Raw genomic sequence first — 17,319 nt, 5'->3', positions numbered from 1 at the left:
TAATTCCTTGACACACGTAGAGCACTAAAATTATATCCCATGCAGCAAAGAATAAAGACAGATACTTGGAAGTACTGATCTCTTCAGTCTGCTGGGAAAAATTTGAAGGCTTAAATAAAGACTGCTGTTTGTACTCTAGTGTCTCTTTTAGGTGTTGGTCTAAGACTGACGATGACTCCGTCCTGCTGTTGTCTTTTTAACTGTTGGCTTCATATATCTGAGGCATAGTAGTTAAAAATGCATGTAAATAATTGTACTATAAGCTCTGTACTTCTGTAATGCTCACTGTGGAAAGATGCTAGATCATCTTCTTCTTCCAGCTCCTCCTGTTAGGTGTTGCCACAGCAGATCATCTTTTTATTGTTGTCCGTATTATGATCTGGCAAAATTTCACACTGGATGCCCCTCCTGACGTAACCCTCCCCATTTATCCGGGCTTGGGACGGAAAGTTGCTGTATAGATATACTTATTTCAACAAAACTTATTAAAAAAAAATACGATGGTACCTGTGATTTTTGATACCATAGTATAATTTGTAAACATTGCTGGACAAAGCAAATGTAAGAGAAGCTTTAAAAATTTTGACTCGTTAGTCAAATTAAGCAAACACAGCAAAGCAACACAATTGGAACAATCATTGGCACACCTCGCTGGGAGACGAGATCTTGTTATTTACATTGGAGGCTTTCAAAAATGAGAAGTTACTTACATTCACTTCCTATCAATTTGCATTAAATTACAAACAAACCTCAAATAATAAATTTTTTTCTTTTGTACTTTCATTAGAGTGTCCGTCAGGAGGAGAAGGAGGTTTACAGGCAGTTGCTGAAAGTGGTCTCAGGAAATCCATTATTGCCGTCCAAAGGGGACACAACATTTTCTGTAGTTCGCTCACACCGGGACTTGTAAGTATTGTGGATAAGAAACTAAATTTCCAAAGTTTGTGTGTTTAAGGGGCTCCAACACCAAAAGCCCATTTCAGTATCTGACAAAGAAAATTAACGTAGACTTGTGTAAATGATTGAAAACTTGTGTACAGGAAAGTGCTGCTCCCAAACACCAGTTTCCATGTGTCAACAGTGTTATTTGATTATAAACCTCTTTTGAATTAAAACTACAGTCAATCCTGGATGGAGTAATGTTTGTAGGAAACAGCACAAAGGTGGAAGATTCAAATATTAATATAATGAACCTATACAAAGCAGAGAGGGTAAGCTTCCCATGACCACCAAAAACCTTTCGCCAAATATTGCACAACATTTTCTTCATAGTATATATTCCTTATAACAAAGCACTATTTTTTGACCAGATGCACGTTTCATTAAACAGTAACCATGAAATAACCCATAAAATGCAGTACACAAAATACAAATGGTAACATGCAAAATAAATTTTTCTTAGTAGGGATTCATTAGAATGCTCTGACCTTTTATACTAATATCATCTCCTTGGTTTAAAAAAGGGGGGGAAAAAAAAGTTTATAGTCACTCAGTCAGTCATTATCCAACCCGCTATATCCTAACACAGGGTCACGGGGGTCTCCTGGAGCCAATCCCAGCCAGCACAGGGCGCAAGGCAGGGAACAAATTCGTGGTCAGGGCACCAGCCCACCGCAGGTTTATAGTCACTGCTGTCGGAAAATAACTGAGATTGACAAAGTCTCAACATTGGAAAATGGAGTTGGAGAGTGTGAGAGACACGGCGACTTAACTCTTTTAGGGCTAATTTTTTTTTTGTTTCTTTTCTCCCAGGGCTGAATATTTTTCCAAAAACTAACATTTTTTAAAAAAGAACACAAAGCAATTGTTTAACATATCAAATCAACAAAAAATATTTACTTTTGACAAATGTTACTGTCTTGCATGTTGTATGAGCCTGAATTCTCTATGTGTTGTTTTGATGCCTATTTTTCAATTGTCTGTTGCTGCATTTTCTAACATATATTGTTAGTGTGTACTGTAGAGAGACAAGTCACCCATTTGCCATCGTGCCATGCCACTGCCACCAAGTTTTCTGCCTGCATGAAAACCGTATTGTCACCTCTTTTCATCTTCTGAAACTTTATGAACTTTATGTATGGCATTATAGCCTGGCTCACCCCATGGGATTTGCTTCTGTTTATTACAGAAGTGAATAAAACTTTGCAGCAGCGCGTACCTAAGCCACCAGGGGACAAAACACGTTTGGACCAATGCTCCCTGAAGTTATCTCACCAGTTCTGTCCCATCTCTATTTGTAATGCCACAGCGTGCTTCATCTCGTCTTTCGTTGTGGGTTTCCACTTTGAATAACGAGAATGCGATGCAAACGCAGCCCGCGATTCAAAAAAAATCTCTGCCTACCTGTTTGTCTCGTCTGACAGTAGCTGAAAAGCAGCATCAGGAGAGAGCAGCCTGAAGTACAGCAGCTGGTGATCTGTCGTGTCCAAAAGCAAGCCATGCCGTCTTGTAAACTCCGGTAGCCATATCGGCTCTCAACGGATCAATGTATGTGTATTTATCCCATGCGAACCTTGCCGTAAATGCCTCGGCTGCGCGAAGGCACTCAACTGGCAGCAGATCCGCTCGCGCGGCATCGGCTGGTGTCTGATCAGCTGATGCCTGCTTCTAACTCTCTTGCTCGATCTCCTGATCACTGCCAATAAAGTCCGATTCTGAAAAATCAAGAGTCCGACTCCGCGGTAATGCGCAAAACAACGTCTGCCAAGTGTTTTCTTTTCTGCACTTGCTTCGCTGCCTTTTCACATGTCGGTGCCATCTTGCCATTGTTTACATTTCGCAACTCACGCACACGCAATGTTTATTTGCCAAGTCAACGAGTCTAGCATTCCTCCAAGCACAGAGGGAATGCCTGTGACGTGACAGTGAGATTTGTCACCATTAACAGCTGATTGTCGCCCTTTATCCCTGGATGTCGACTTTTGTCGACATTCGCCTTCAACCCCTCCTGTCGACAAAAGTCGACATCCGCCCTAAAAGAGTTAAGATAATCCATCAGAATAATCTGCTATGGAGGCGAGCTGATACTTAACCTTAAGGCTGTGATCGATGATGGGATTGGTAGCCTTGAAGCCTCTAGCCAGTTGCACTATTCATTCACACCAAACTCCCTGCCCACAGCAGCTGCCGACATTTGAGCACGTTTATCTAACAGCTTTATTTTCTCACAAAGCTACATCAGTGACTTTACACGCTTTGGCTTAGAGCCTGAAGGATTTGCACTACAATTTGAGGGCAATTTGATTATTGGAAGCTAAAGTATGAAAATATACAACAAATGCACAGGAAGTTCTTTACTCTACAACTGTAGGGTGAACAAGATTGGTGAAGCTCCTAACCACTCCCCAAATCTTAAACACATTGTGCCTTTCTTTTTTTTTTTTTTTCTCATAGCCATGAACCCTGCAGATGTGTGAGGTTTCCAACACTAGAGTAAGAAAGAGGTTACAAATAAAATGCTTGACGTTGAAAAAGTTAAAACACGCAAATGTTGAGGACAGACTGTATATTCCCCACCAGATGAATATTTCTTAGTTCTTTCCTCCCTCCTTCATACTCACTAAGGCTGTTAGATGGCCTAACACCCTGTCTTGGTTTCACTTCTAACCATGGTGGGTGTACAGTGAGCAATACTATCACCAGGTTAGTGCATTGTCCAACATAAAAGGCCAGTGCTATAAGGCAATGCTTCAAGTATGTCCTTTTTATTTTTTTTTTTTAAACAACACACAGTCCCATGCTGGGACAATAGTGATTGGTTTGCCTGTCATCAATTGACCCAGTAGACTTTTACTGTCTCACCATGCAGCACTGTAATTGCTACTGTTGGTTTTTGCTCTTCTGGGGAATGCAGTATAAAAAAAGGGTAGGACTGAACAATATAGCCTATAAATAATTTTGCATTATTTTTTTGTTTATTTCACGATACACGATATATATCTCAATATTTTGAAATTTCCTTTAAAGCACTTCATAAATGCTTGATTTAACCCTTCAGTTCATAGTCACACCAATATGGTGCTTCTTGTGCTCTCTGCAAGCTGCAACATAAGTCTTCGTTAAATAATACTTGTTTATATTCATTAGTGCTTTCTATTGGAACAATTTTAAACTTGTATGGCTGTAGTGCTAGGGGTGTTGTACTGTGTTAGCCGTTATGAATGAACGTAGTGAGAAGTCAAGCAAAATGACCCCTTTTATTGGCTAACTAAAAAGATTACAACATGCAAGCTTTTGAGGTAACTCCGGCCCCTTCTTCAGGCAAGATGTAATTGATTATGTGTGTGTGTGTGTGTCTTTGTGTATGGATTAGGCATTTAATCAGAATATACTGTGAACCTTGAACCTGGATACAGACAGACACGGACTCCAAATGTTCCAAAACACACACGTTTTATTTTCAGCACAACAACACAGTGCACAAACTAGTCACAGTAATGCTCTTTCCTCTCTTCTGCCGCCTCTACTCCTTGCACACAAGAGTAAATTTGGCAAAGTACATTCGTTGAACGCCACAACCGGCTAAAGTCGGTTTCCAGTACAGTTTGGAAGGGGTCGGTGGCAACTGGGCGACAGTCAACCTGGCGGAAAGACAACCTGGCGAAGAAACAACTTGGCAACATCCTTTACCAGTTAGGTAATAGTTAGGTTCAAAGAGATTTTTAAATTATATTTAAATGACAACTTGATTTAAAATGTTGAAAATAAGTTTATATAATTGACGAACAAACTTTATTCTTCAGATGGAACAAACTCTATCTTACGTTATCTTCTGAAACCAAAATTGCTAATCCTTTATATAAATTGTATTGATTGTAATCGTATGATAACATTATTTAGAATACAAAAGGTGACCTGCAATTACAGCTTAAGGAATATCTTTACTCTCAACGTATTGGGACTCTCATAAAGCAGGTGGATTTTCTGGCGCCCTACGTAGTCATTTAAATATCATTAAAAAAAATCTCTTTGAACCTAACTTTTACCTAATTGGTAAAGGATGTCGCCGAGTTGTCTTTTCGCCCAGTTGCCCCTGAACGATTTGGAAGCACGCCGGAGCCGAGTATTTTCAACGACATACATTTGACAACGTACATTCATTGAACTCCGCAAACGGCTAAAGTTGTTTCCCAGTGCAATTTGCCAGCACGCCGAAGCCAAGAATATTTGGCGATGTATATTCATTGAATGCTGCAACCGGCTATAGTCATGTCTCAGTGCAACTTGCCAGCGCACAGGGGCAGAGTATATTCGGCGACATACATTAATTGATCGCCGCAACCAGCTATAGTCGCTTCCCAGAGGAATTTGCCAGCACGCCGGAGTTGATCAATCAGTGACGTATTTGTTGAGCAGCCAACTTATAACCACTGCTGGCCCCGGCAGCACTGCAGCATCACTATCACTGGGATTCAGCCGCTGCACTAGACTAGCCTGCAAGCACAGGCGCTTACCTCTTTGTGCTCTGCGTGCAGCCAGTTCAAGTGCAGTTGGCTCGCCAATTTACTGAATTTCATCAATGGCATCAGTTGCACCTTGTCCAAACAGTATATTATACAGTGTGTGTGTATGTATATGTATATAATATATATATATATAATACATGTATATAATACACACACACACACAGAATCTGAATATACATAATAAGAATATTTAATTCACTAAGTCCATGGCAAGCAAGACAGCCACGCCCACCAACAATTCACTAAGCAGCTGACCATGGCACGCAAGACAGAGACCATGGGATACGCATGACAGAGCCCCGCCCGCCAAATCTAATCCTTTTCCAGAGTCCACCCTCGCTCTCGAGGCACGCAGCACCTCACCAAACACCGCCTCAGTCGCTTTCGTCTCTGCTACAGTCCACATGCACCTCTGAGCCACGTTGATTTTCCATTGTTCTTTTCGGTTCCGGCTGCTTTTCTATATATAATACACCAAGTCGCCCGACCTTGGGATACGCACGCACGCAAGACAGAACCCCGCCTGCCAACTCTAGCACTTACTGTCGCCGGTTGCATTAACAAGCAACCTTTTGTAGCGTCACATGCATGTACTTACAATGATGACAAATATGACAGCTCTTCCTCACAAACAAGATTTCGCAAGACGGGAAAAACGGAACACCTGCAACATTACCTTCACATTGTTTTCTTTTTATTTCTGATCCCGTTCAACAACTATGTGGCGACATCGACTTCTCAACTGTGATTCCGGAACAACTCAGTACGCGAGCTATATTAAGCTTCACCAATGAAGACTTGCTACACCTTAATGAAAAAGTACTGAAACTTAACCCTACTGACGAAGTAACTTTCACCAGCGTTGACTCCATCGTCAGACGATCCTGCACATCAACTTTCATTCCCCGAAGAATTTCTTAGCAGTCTTACTCCCACTGGCATACCTCCGCATAAACTCAAACTTAAAATTGGTTCAGTCGTCATGCTTCTCAGAAACCTCATGCCAGCAAAAAGTCTTTGTAAAGGCACTAGACTGACAGTTACCAACATTCACCGCAGTGTACTCGAGTGTAAAACAATCGCAGCTGCTACCTCACAAACTGTCCATATTCACCGGATTTCCATGACCCCATCAGATTCAAATTTGCCTTTTACTTTTACACGCAGACAATTTCCTGTTAGATTGTCCTTTTCAATGACAATTAATAAGGCGCAGGGACAAACTTTCAAAAAGATATGTCTGTATCTGCCAAAACCAGTTTTCAGTCACGGACAATTGTATGTTGCTCTCTCCAGAGTTCCATCTTTTCATTCACTCACAGTCGTATCCTCAAACCCACCCCATTTGGACAACTGTGTCTTTCAGGAAGTGTTCACCCATTAATAAATAATTATGCGGCATATGCTATGCCGCGGGTTGGCTAGTATATATATATTATAATATATATAAGCTGTACTTGTTCAGTCTTTTTCTAATTGTTCTGTCATGAACTTTTTTTTTCTTTTTCTTTTTTTTTACTTTTACTTATTTTATTAAAATCAAATAATATTCTGTACAAACAATTCAAGTTTAACAAAACTAGGTTCAGAACATATCGACCCCCACCCATGAGAAAGAGAAGTAGGTTAGCAGAGTAAAACTTTAGTAATAGTAAAAATATGTAGATAAATAAATTAATAGAATAAAAAGAGGGGAGAGAATCCGGTTCCTCAATGCTTTAAGTGCTTATTCTAAAATTTTATTTATCAGATCCTGCCAACTTTTGAAAAAGTTTTGAACAGATTCTGTAAGTGAGAATTTGATTATTTTCCAATCTATATATATAATTCACTAAGCCGGGAGACAAGTAGCCACCCATGGAAAGCACGCCGGAAGGGGCGTGGATTCACTAAGCCGCCGACAAGTAAGCCGCCCATGGCGCACGCAGGAAGGAGCCACGTCCACCAACTCTAAGACCATTGGATACGACGACAACTCGCAGAGTCACGCCCACCAACTTGGACGCGACGCCTCGGAAAACATGCCGTCATTTATGTTCGTCTGGGCCACAGTCCACTTGCAGCTCTGAGCCACGTTGACTTTTCATTAGTTAACCTCAGTCGAACCTCGGTTCACACAGAGGCAGCGCGACAGAGAGACAGAGGCACACACACAGGCAGCGCCAGAGAGAGAGCCGCGCGCACACACGGGCAGAGACAGAGGCACACAGGCAGAGCCAGAGAGAGACGGAGGCACACACACAGACAGACAGATAGATAGATACTTTATTAATCCCAAGGGGAAATTCACATTCTCCAGCAGCAGCATACTGATAAAATAAACAATATTAAATTAAAGATTGATAATAATGCAGGTAAAAAAAACCAGACAATAACTTTGTATAATGTTAAATGTTAACGTTTACCCCCCCATGGTGGAATTGAAGAGTCTCGTAGTTTGGGGGAGGAACGATCTCCTCAATCTGTCAGTGGAGCTGAACAGTGACACCAGTCTGTCGCTGAAGCTGCTCTTCTGTCTGGAGATGATCCTGTTCAGTGGATGCAGTGGATTCTCTATATTTGACAGAAGCCTGCTCGGCGCCCGTCGCTCTGCCACAGATGTTAAACTGTCCAGCTCCATGCCAACAACAGAGCCTGCCTTCCTCACCAATTTGTCCAGGCGTGAGGCGTCTTTCTTCTTAATGCTGCCTCCCCAGCACACCACCGCATAGAAGAGGGCACTCGCCACAACCATCTGACAGAACATCTGCAGCATCTTATTGCAGCTGTTGAAGGACGCCAGCCTTCTAAGGAAGTATAACCGGCTCTGTCCTTTCTTGCACAGAGCATCAGTATTGGCGGTCCATTCTAATTTATCATCCAGCTTCACTCCCAGATATTTATAGGTCTGCACCATCTGCACACAGTCATCTCTGATGATCACGGGGTCCATGAGGGATCTGGGCCTCCTAAAATCCATCACCAGTTCCTTGGTTTTGCTAGTGTTCAGGTGTAGGTGGTTTGAGTCGCACCATTTAACAGAGTCCTTGATTAGGTCCCTATACTCCTCCTCCTGCCCACTCCTGATGCAGCCCACGATATCAGTGTCATCAGCGAACTTTTGCACGTGGCAGGACTCCGTGTTGTATTGGAAGTCCGATGTATATAGTTACAGTTGGTGGGCGGGTCTCTCTTAGTTGCTTTTGCAAGCGGGCACATGACCAGGCAGTGTCTATGCTTCTAGAGCGAAGGTGGACGCAACAGCACCATCTAAGAAGAATCATATTTGTTGTGGATGTGAATCGCTGTATGCAGCGTGTAAAACAGTTTGCGAGGGTTATTCCGTGGTCTTAGCAGTGTCTGTACTTCGATGTGAATCGATGTATGCAGCGTGTAAAACGCTGTATTGTATGTTGCCCTCTCCAGAGTTACATCTTTTCATTCACCTACAGTCGTATCCTCAAAACCAACCCCATTTGGACAGCTGTGTCTTTCAGGAAGTGTTCACCCATCAATACATAATTATGCGGCGTATGCTACGCCGCGGGTTGGCTAGTTTTAGATAATATATAACATCAGTTACCCACTGTCTTAAAAGAGGTGAGTTAGAATTCTTCCAATTGGGCAAAATAATCCTACATGCCAATAGTGAAGTACAGGCAATTACAGTTTGTTTGTCCTTCTCCACTTTAAGCCCCTCTGTGAGCCCACCAAACACAACTGTTAGTGGATTAAGAAGGGATTGTGACACCAAGGCTGTCTGATAGGCAGTTAAAAGATTTTTGTTCAAAATTATGTGAATTTGGTGCAGGCCCAAAACATGTGGCCTAGTGAGGCTGGAACTTGATTTTGGACAATTTTTAAACTAGACAGATACACTTGATATGTACTTTTAAGTTGAAAAATTGTATGCTTTGCACATATGGAGCTCGAGTGAATTCTGTGCATTGCTGCCCTCCACTCCTTTTCTGAGATGTTGAGTGAGAGATCCTTTTCCCACTGTACTCTGGAATCTTTGAAAGGGAGGGACTTTAAAATGGAAAGCGGAAATGCTGTCAGAGTCCTCGAGGCTCATCAATATTTCTTCCGAAATAGCGGTAGGTGGGAGGTGAGGGAAATTAGGCAGGTTTTGTTTAACAAAGTTTCTAATTTGAAGGTAGTGAAAGAAATGTATTGCTGAAAAGTTAAATTTAGAGCGTAATTATTCGTAGGAGGCAAAGACTTTGTCTATATACGGATCTCTAAGTGATTTAATCCTGAATGTTTTCCAAATATTAAAGACTGCGTACATTTTGACAGGGTGGAAAAAGGTGGTTCTTGTGCATTGGTGCCACAGATGAAAGCTTATCTATCTTAAAATACTTCCTACATTGGTTCCATATTCTGAGTGAGTGAAGCACTATTGGGTTCTGTCATGAACGTTTAACTTGCTAACGGAGGCTTGTAGAGTGTGAGATGTAGCACTTGGGCTTTTTGCAATTTGTCTGAGCTTTGCATGGTCTGGGTGAATTTGCTGGGAAGATTGGCAACCTGTTTTGAATGTTTTCTGCTTGTGAATAATCTTTCTCACTGTAGAATGATGGACTTCAAACTGTTTGGCAATGGCCTTATAAGCCTTCCCAGATTGATGTTTGGCATCAATTGCTTCTCTGAGATCAATGCTGATGTCCTTCCTTCCTTGGAATTGGGTTAACACACACCAGAGTGCTCCAGACCAGCAAACTGCCAAAACCTCTGCTTTTATCGTGGTGGTCACACTTGCTGAATATCAGTTAACGGAATTTCTTTGGTTAGCAGCACCTGGCAGCTAATTACCGTCTTTATTCCTATGGAAGCAGTAAAGGTGGACTTAATTTTTCACACTCTGCCTTTGCATTTTGGCATAGTTTTTGTTTAAATAAATAATAACTTGGTGTAATATGTCATGTGTTGTTCATCTGAAGTTGTTTTTGGCAAATTTCAAGACCTGCTAAGGATCAGATTATTTTGTTTATGTCCTGATACGTAAAACCTTTGAATTGGAAGAGGGTGGACTTTTTTTTTTCACATGACTGTATATAAAAAAAAGTATTTAGTCAGCCACCAATTGTGCAAGTTCTCCCACTTAAAAAGATGAGAGAGGCCTGTAATTTTCATCATAGGTATACCTCAACTATGAGAGACAAAATGAGAAAAAAAAAATCCAGAAAATCACATTGTCTGATTTTTGAAGAATTTATTTGCAAATTATGGTGGAAAAAAAGTATTTGGTCAGTAACAAAAGTTCATCTCAATACTTTGTTATATACCCTTTATCGGCAATGACAGAGGTCAAACGTTTTCTGTAAGTCTTCACAAGGTTTTCACACACTGTTGCTGGTATTTTGGCCCATTCCTCCATGCAGATCTCCTCTAGAGCAGTGATGTTTTGGGGCTGTCGCTGGGCAACACTGACTTTCAACTCCCTCCAAAGATTTTCTATGGGGTTGAGATCTGGAGACTGGCTAGGCCACTCCAGGACCTTGAAATGCTTCTTACGAAGCCACTCCTTCGTTACCCGGGCGGTGTGTTTGGGATCATTGTCATGCTGAAAGACCCAGCCACGTTTCATCTTCAATGCCCTTGCTGATGGAGGGAGGTTTTCACTCAAAATCTGACGAAGCATGGCCCCATTCATTCTTTCCTTTACACGGATCAGTCGTCCTGGTCCCTTTGCAGAAAAACAGCCCCAAAGCATGATGTTTCCACCCCCGTGCTTTACATTAGGTATGGTGTTCTTTGAATGCAACTCAGCATTCTTTCTCCTCCAAACACGACGAGTAGAGTTTTTACCAAAACGTTCTATTTTGGTTTCATTCCTCTTCTGGATCATCCAAATGCTCTCTAGCAAACTTCAGACAGGCCTGCACATGTACTGGCTTAAGCAGGGGGACACATCTGGCACTGCAGGATTTGAGTCCCTGGCGGCGTAGTGTGTTACTGATGGTAGCCTTTGTTACTTTGGTCCCAGCTCTCTGCAGGTCATTCACTAGGTCCCCCCGTGTGGTTTTGGGATTTTTGCTCACCGTTCTTGTGATCATTTTGACCCCACAGGGTGAGATCTTGCGTGGAGCCCCAGATCGAGGGAGATTATCAGTGGTCTTGTATGTCTTCCATTTTCTAATAATTGCTCCCACAGTTGATTTCTTCACACCAACCTGCTTACCTATTGCAGATTCAGTCTTCCCAGCCTGGTGCAGGTCTACAATTTTGTTTCTGGTGTCCTTTGACAGCTCTTTGGTCTTGGCCATAGTGGAGTTTGGAGTGTGACTGTTTGAGGTTGTGGACGGGTGTCTTTTATATTGATAACGAGTTCAAACAGGTGCCATTAATACAGGTAATGAGTGGAGGACAGAGGAGCCTCTTACAGAAGAAGTTACAGGTCTGTGAGAGCCAGAAATCTTGCTTGTTTGTACGTGACCAAAAACTTATTTTCCACCATAATTTGCAAATAAATTCTTTAAAAATCAGACAATGTGATTTTCTGGATTTTTTTTCTCATTTTTTCTCTCATAGTTGAGTTATACCTATGATGAAAATTACAGGCTTCTCTCATCTTTTTAAGTGGGAGAACTTGCACGATTGGTGGCTGACTAAATACTTTTTTGCCCCACTGTACATCTGTTCCTGTGAGACTGTCTGAATTGAGCTCACAAACATATAGAACATGTTGTATACTATTCTTTAGTAGTTATAATGTTTGTGTGTGTGTATGTTTGACTTTATCCAGTAAAAGCAAACATTGCTCATTTTGTATTGCCTTTCTCATTCCAGAACAAGTTTCCTAAGTCCTAATCCCTATCTGTTAAGAAAGACTGCCAAAGGGGAAATAAGCGATGACTCTTCGGAGCCTAGTGAAACACCAAGCCCTAAACTAATCTCTAGTGGTGGGTCAAGCACCATGGCAAGTCCTTTCTGGGCATCCAGTGACGCAGGGAGCCTATATTCACAGTCTAATCATCTTTTGGAGAGGGATGGAATACAGGACACTAATTCTCAAGACACCCAGTCCTCAGGTGAGCAGAAATTTGACTGTATGCAGCAGCACACAGAGCAACTTCATCCCTGTAACATTAGGTTGGAAGGAGTAATAAAACTGTTAATTGTTAAAATGAGACACATTGCTTCATAACACAAGATCAGCCTTTACGTAAGTCAACGTAACAGAAAATATTTATGCATTATTTATCCATCCATCCATCCATCTTCTTCTGCTTATCCAAGATCGGGTTGCGGGGGCAACAGCTTGAGCAGAGATACCCAGACTTCCCTCTCCCTGGCCACTTCTTCTAGCTCTTCCGGGGGAATCCCAAAGCGTTCCCAGGCTAGCCGAGAGACATAGTCCCTCCAGCGTGTCCTGGGTCTTCCCTGGGAGGCGTCCAGGAGGCATCCTGAACAGATGCCTGAGCCACCTCATCTGACTCCTCTCGATGCAGAGAAGCAGCGACTCTACTCTGAGCCCCTCCCGGATGACTGAGCTTCTCACTCTATCTTTAAGGGAAAGCCCAGACACCCTGCGGATGAAACTCATTTCAGCCGCTTGTATTCTCGATCTCGTTCTTTCGGTCACTACCCATAGCTCATGACCATAGGTGAGGGTAGGAACATAGATCGACTGGTATATTGAGATCTTCGCCTTATGGCTCAGCTCCTTTTTCACCACGACAGACCGATGCAGAGCCCGCATTACTGTGAATGCCGCACCGATCCGCCTGTCGATCTCACGCTCCATTCTTCCCTCACTCGTGAACAAGATCCCGAGATACTTGAACTCCTCCACTTGGGGCAGGATCTTGCTCCCAACCCTGAGAGGGCACTCCACCCTTTTCCGGCTGAGGACCATGGTCTCGGATTTGGAGGTGCTGATTCCCATCCCAGCTGCTTCACACTTGGCTGCGAACCGATCCAGAGAGAGCTGAAGATCACAGCCTGATGAAGCAAACAGGATAACATCATCTGCAAAAAACAGTGACCCAATCCTGAGTCCACCAAACCGGACCCCCTCAACACCCTGGCTGCGCCTAGAAATTCTGTCCATAAAAGTTATGAATAGAATCGGTGACAAAGGGCAGCCCTGGCGGAGTCCAACTCTCACTGGAAACGGGTTCATCTTACTGCCGGCAATGTGGACCAAGCTCTGACAGTGATCATACAGGGACTGAACAGCCCTTATCAGGGGGTCCGGTACCCCATACTCCCAGAGCACCCCCCACAGGATTCCCCGAGGGACACGGTCGAACGCCTTTTCCAAGTCCACAAAACACATGTAGACTGATTGGGCAAACTCCCATGCACTCTCCAGCACCCTGCTATGGGTGTAGAGCTGGCCCACTGTTCCGCGACCAGGACGAAAACCACACTGTTCCTCCTGAATCCGAGGCTCGACTATCTGACGTGGACAGATGAGACAAAGATTCCTGTATCAGAATTATGGCAAGAGCAAAGTGTGGAGACCCAAGCTCCAAAGCAGACCACCTCATCTGTTAAACATGTTGCCTGGGGTATTATGGCTTGGGCATGTATCGCTGCCACAGGTTCTGGCACACTCTTCATGGATGATGTAAATGCTGACGGTAGTGGCACAATGAATTGTGAGGTGTGTAGAAACATCTGATCTGCTCAAGCTCCAGTAAATGCCTCCAAACTCCTTGGACGGTGCTTCATCCTACAACGAGATAACAACCCAAACAGTTTTTCAAAAGTTAAAAATGGAAAATTCTAGAATGGCCAAGGCAGTCACCCAATTTAAATCCAATTGAGCATGCAGTTCTTACGCTGAAGAGAGAACTTGAGGGGACAAGCCCTCTGAAACAAGCAGGAGTTGGGAAAGGCTTGGCAGAGCATCACCGGAGAAGATCCTCAGCACCTGCTGATGTCCATGAATCACAGACTTCAACCAGTCATTGCATACAAGGGATATGAGAGAAAGTCCTAAATATGACAGCTTCAGTAGACATGCCTTTGCTGTGTCCCAAACATGGTCCTCTCTAATGTTGGGGGACTATGTGTAAAAAGTGTCATTTTTACATGGTGTGACCAAAATGTATGCAAATACCCTGACATATGTCTGAAATGTGCACTTCTGAATTGTTTGATTTGTAATTTTAAACTTTAGAGCAGACATGTAAATTAATGAAGAATTAGTGTTTGTCCCAAACACTATGGAGGGTGCTGTATATAGAGATACAGTTTGGTAAAAGCTGCTACCAGTATCAAATGTTTCAACCAGAATACTAACTTGTTTTCCAGCTGAGAGGAGTCTATTCACTCCACACTTAACATTTATGAGTTTTCATAAAACTGTGTCTGGCATCTCACCATTGTGTTGGCCATTCACTCCCTCAATAATATAACTTGAGTTGCCATTTCAGCATGAGGGCCCTACAGTTCATGACAAACTCGCCCTCTCTGTTACAAATTACTAAATTACTTGATTTATTTGTGGACAGGAGTGCAATTCTGTGTTACTATTTTCTTTTATATAGTGTTGTGAAATGTACAGTATTTTTCACAATAAATGTATATAGTGTTTTCGTGTCATGCATTGTATATCATGATGTTTAATTCTGTTTACCTAGTTCTGGTTATGGATTTAACACCAAGAGATATTCTATTTGAAGAAAAGCCTCCCAATTCTACATCACCACTATTTCTGCCCAAGTGCTTTATGATGGCTTTCACGGCTGGTTTCTCTGTGTGTGGTGTTGCTTAAGTTGAATTATTAACTTGCTCGTTTAAACTGCTCTCTGAAAGCCAATTCATGTTTGGCACATCAGTGGATCCTCATTTGTACATGCAGACAGAGTGGTGGTATTTTCTCATCAGTCGAGATTATCACAGCTGTTTGAAGATCTGTCTGCTCAACACTCAAGATTTTTGTCTGTGCTGAACTTTTTGCACACAAATAAGGCATTATATACATCCCCAGAAAGAGCTATGCATGGGCAAACTGCAGTAATTCAGGCTAAAACATATGAAAGAACAACCATTTTCATTCTGGGCTGATGTAGCCATGTGCACTTTATGTCTGCTGTAGTTTCTGGGAACCTTAAGACAACAGCAGACAGCGTTAGAAGGTTGAAGGTTTACCCGGTGTGCTTTATAAGCTTTTAATTTTACCTGCTAATTTCTTCACTAGTTTGTTTTATTTTCTTATTTATTGATTTATTGATGGATTGATTTATTTTTCAGCCCCAGACTCTGACTCAGTGATATTTGTGAAAGCCCAGAAGGCCAAAAAGAAGGATGAGTCCAGGTATGCAGCTTGAGTAGTGATCTGATTGTGCATCATGCTGTGTTCAGTTGTTGGGTGTGTTACATTTTGGCTGATGGCATCATCTTTTTATTTCTTTTTTACACAGTGCTTTCTATTTTCAAGCAGAGCACTGGATTAAAGAACTGTAAGTTACTGTTTATAAATATATATATATTTAACGATTTTCTTGATCATTTGACGTTTTTGATAGACAGTACCGAACACTTTTTGCTTTGTGCCCCCAATAACCTATCACCTATGGCAGGGGTGCCCACACTTTTTCAGCTTGCGAGCAACTTTTAAAATGACCAGGTCAAAATGATCTACCTACATTAAAAATGCTATAGCTATATATAATATAATGTACTGTATAGAGAGAGAGAGTATACTTTATACATAAAATATATGTTGTTGTACCTTGCATAACTGAATAACTTTTATGGCACAATAACAATTCAATACATTTATGGTCACTACAGTATTTGGATTTAATAATTGTGTGAATTGAGTGAAAAATGACGGCTGTCCGATTAACTGCGATTTTAGTTCCCTCTCCTTTCTCTTTCTTGGATCGCTTTTTGGAAGGAAGTCAATTTCGTAGTTTTTATGAACAGTTCGAAAGTGCCTTTCCACATTTTCCTTCTTTGGAATAGCAATGATAGATTGACAGATCAGACAAACTCACTTCGATTGTGACATTGTGAGAAAAAAAATCTTCTTCCGATTCCACATCCAGCCCATACCCTCTCCAAACAAATTTTTTTTTAAATCCCTTCTTTAGTCCATATAAATTGGAAGGCTAACTAGATCACAGCCGGAGTTTTGCAGTAGCTCGAGCATTTGATCGTCCATGCGGGATGACCAGTGTGTTAGAAGAAAAGAGATCTCAGACTGGCTGCCCTGTATGTCAATCAAGTGGCAAATGCCATAGGGAGGGTATATAGACTAACGTTAATAGTTCTACTGCCAAATAATGCAAAGAGTATGCGACACGTGTTTTGCCCCAAATCTGGACTCATCAGGCGTACACACTCACTGCACCCCCTCTCGGGGATTGAACCTTGGATGTCAGCGGCGAAGCCTCTTTACGTTGCGCCACGGCGTGTTGTTCGTTTATTTGACAGCATGTAGATCGGGGTAATTACATTCATGGCATTCGTAGTCTGAATTACAATCTGATTGTATGGTAGGTAACTATGCAACATTCTATGATTTGCTTTTCACAACTGAAGAGGGCACCGTGGCAGATGTTAGCCGGCTTGCTGACCAACCACAAGCGTTACCTGGTAGGTTACCACCCATACAATCTGATTGTGATTCATACTACGAATGCCATAGACTAACGGTAACAAATTTTTTTTTTTTTTTGAATGCAACGTGATCTACCTGCACTACCTTTCCGATCTACCGGTCGATCGCGATCGACGTATTGGGCACTTCTGGTCTATGGGGAAGGAGTGAAAGCTTTAGATTCCGGTGTTCAACGGATCTCGACATTTTAGGTTCTCTTGATACCGAAAACATTGATATCTCGATGATGATTGTGTGTCACAGTTTCTTGAGGATGGTTATAGAGCTAAAAGAGCCAGACGTAAAAATACC

The 17,319-nt window shown here is 42.1% G+C and overlaps 1 protein-coding gene across 1 annotated transcript in view; it reads left to right on the top strand.

Moving 5' to 3' along the window:
- The window catches only part of senp1 (SUMO specific peptidase 1), a 94,682-nt gene that overhangs the window by 38,687 nt on the left and 38,676 nt on the right, over positions 1-17,319 (top strand). The window contains exons 7-10 of the mRNA XM_028798574.2: positions 788-906; positions 12,237-12,478; positions 15,654-15,717; positions 15,824-15,862. Of these exons, the coding sequence (XP_028654407.2) occupies positions 788-906; positions 12,237-12,478; positions 15,654-15,717; positions 15,824-15,862 (464 nt within the window). The remainder of the gene's footprint in view (positions 1-787; positions 907-12,236; positions 12,479-15,653; positions 15,718-15,823; positions 15,863-17,319) is intronic.

The sequence above is a fragment of the Erpetoichthys calabaricus genome, chromosome 3 (assembly GCF_900747795.2).
Source record: "Erpetoichthys calabaricus chromosome 3, fErpCal1.3, whole genome shotgun sequence".
In the NCBI taxonomy this organism is placed as follows: Eukaryota; Metazoa; Chordata; class Cladistia; order Polypteriformes; family Polypteridae; genus Erpetoichthys; species Erpetoichthys calabaricus.
The sequence above is the reverse complement of the archived record's forward strand: the minus strand, read 5'-3'. Positions and strand labels throughout refer to the sequence as shown.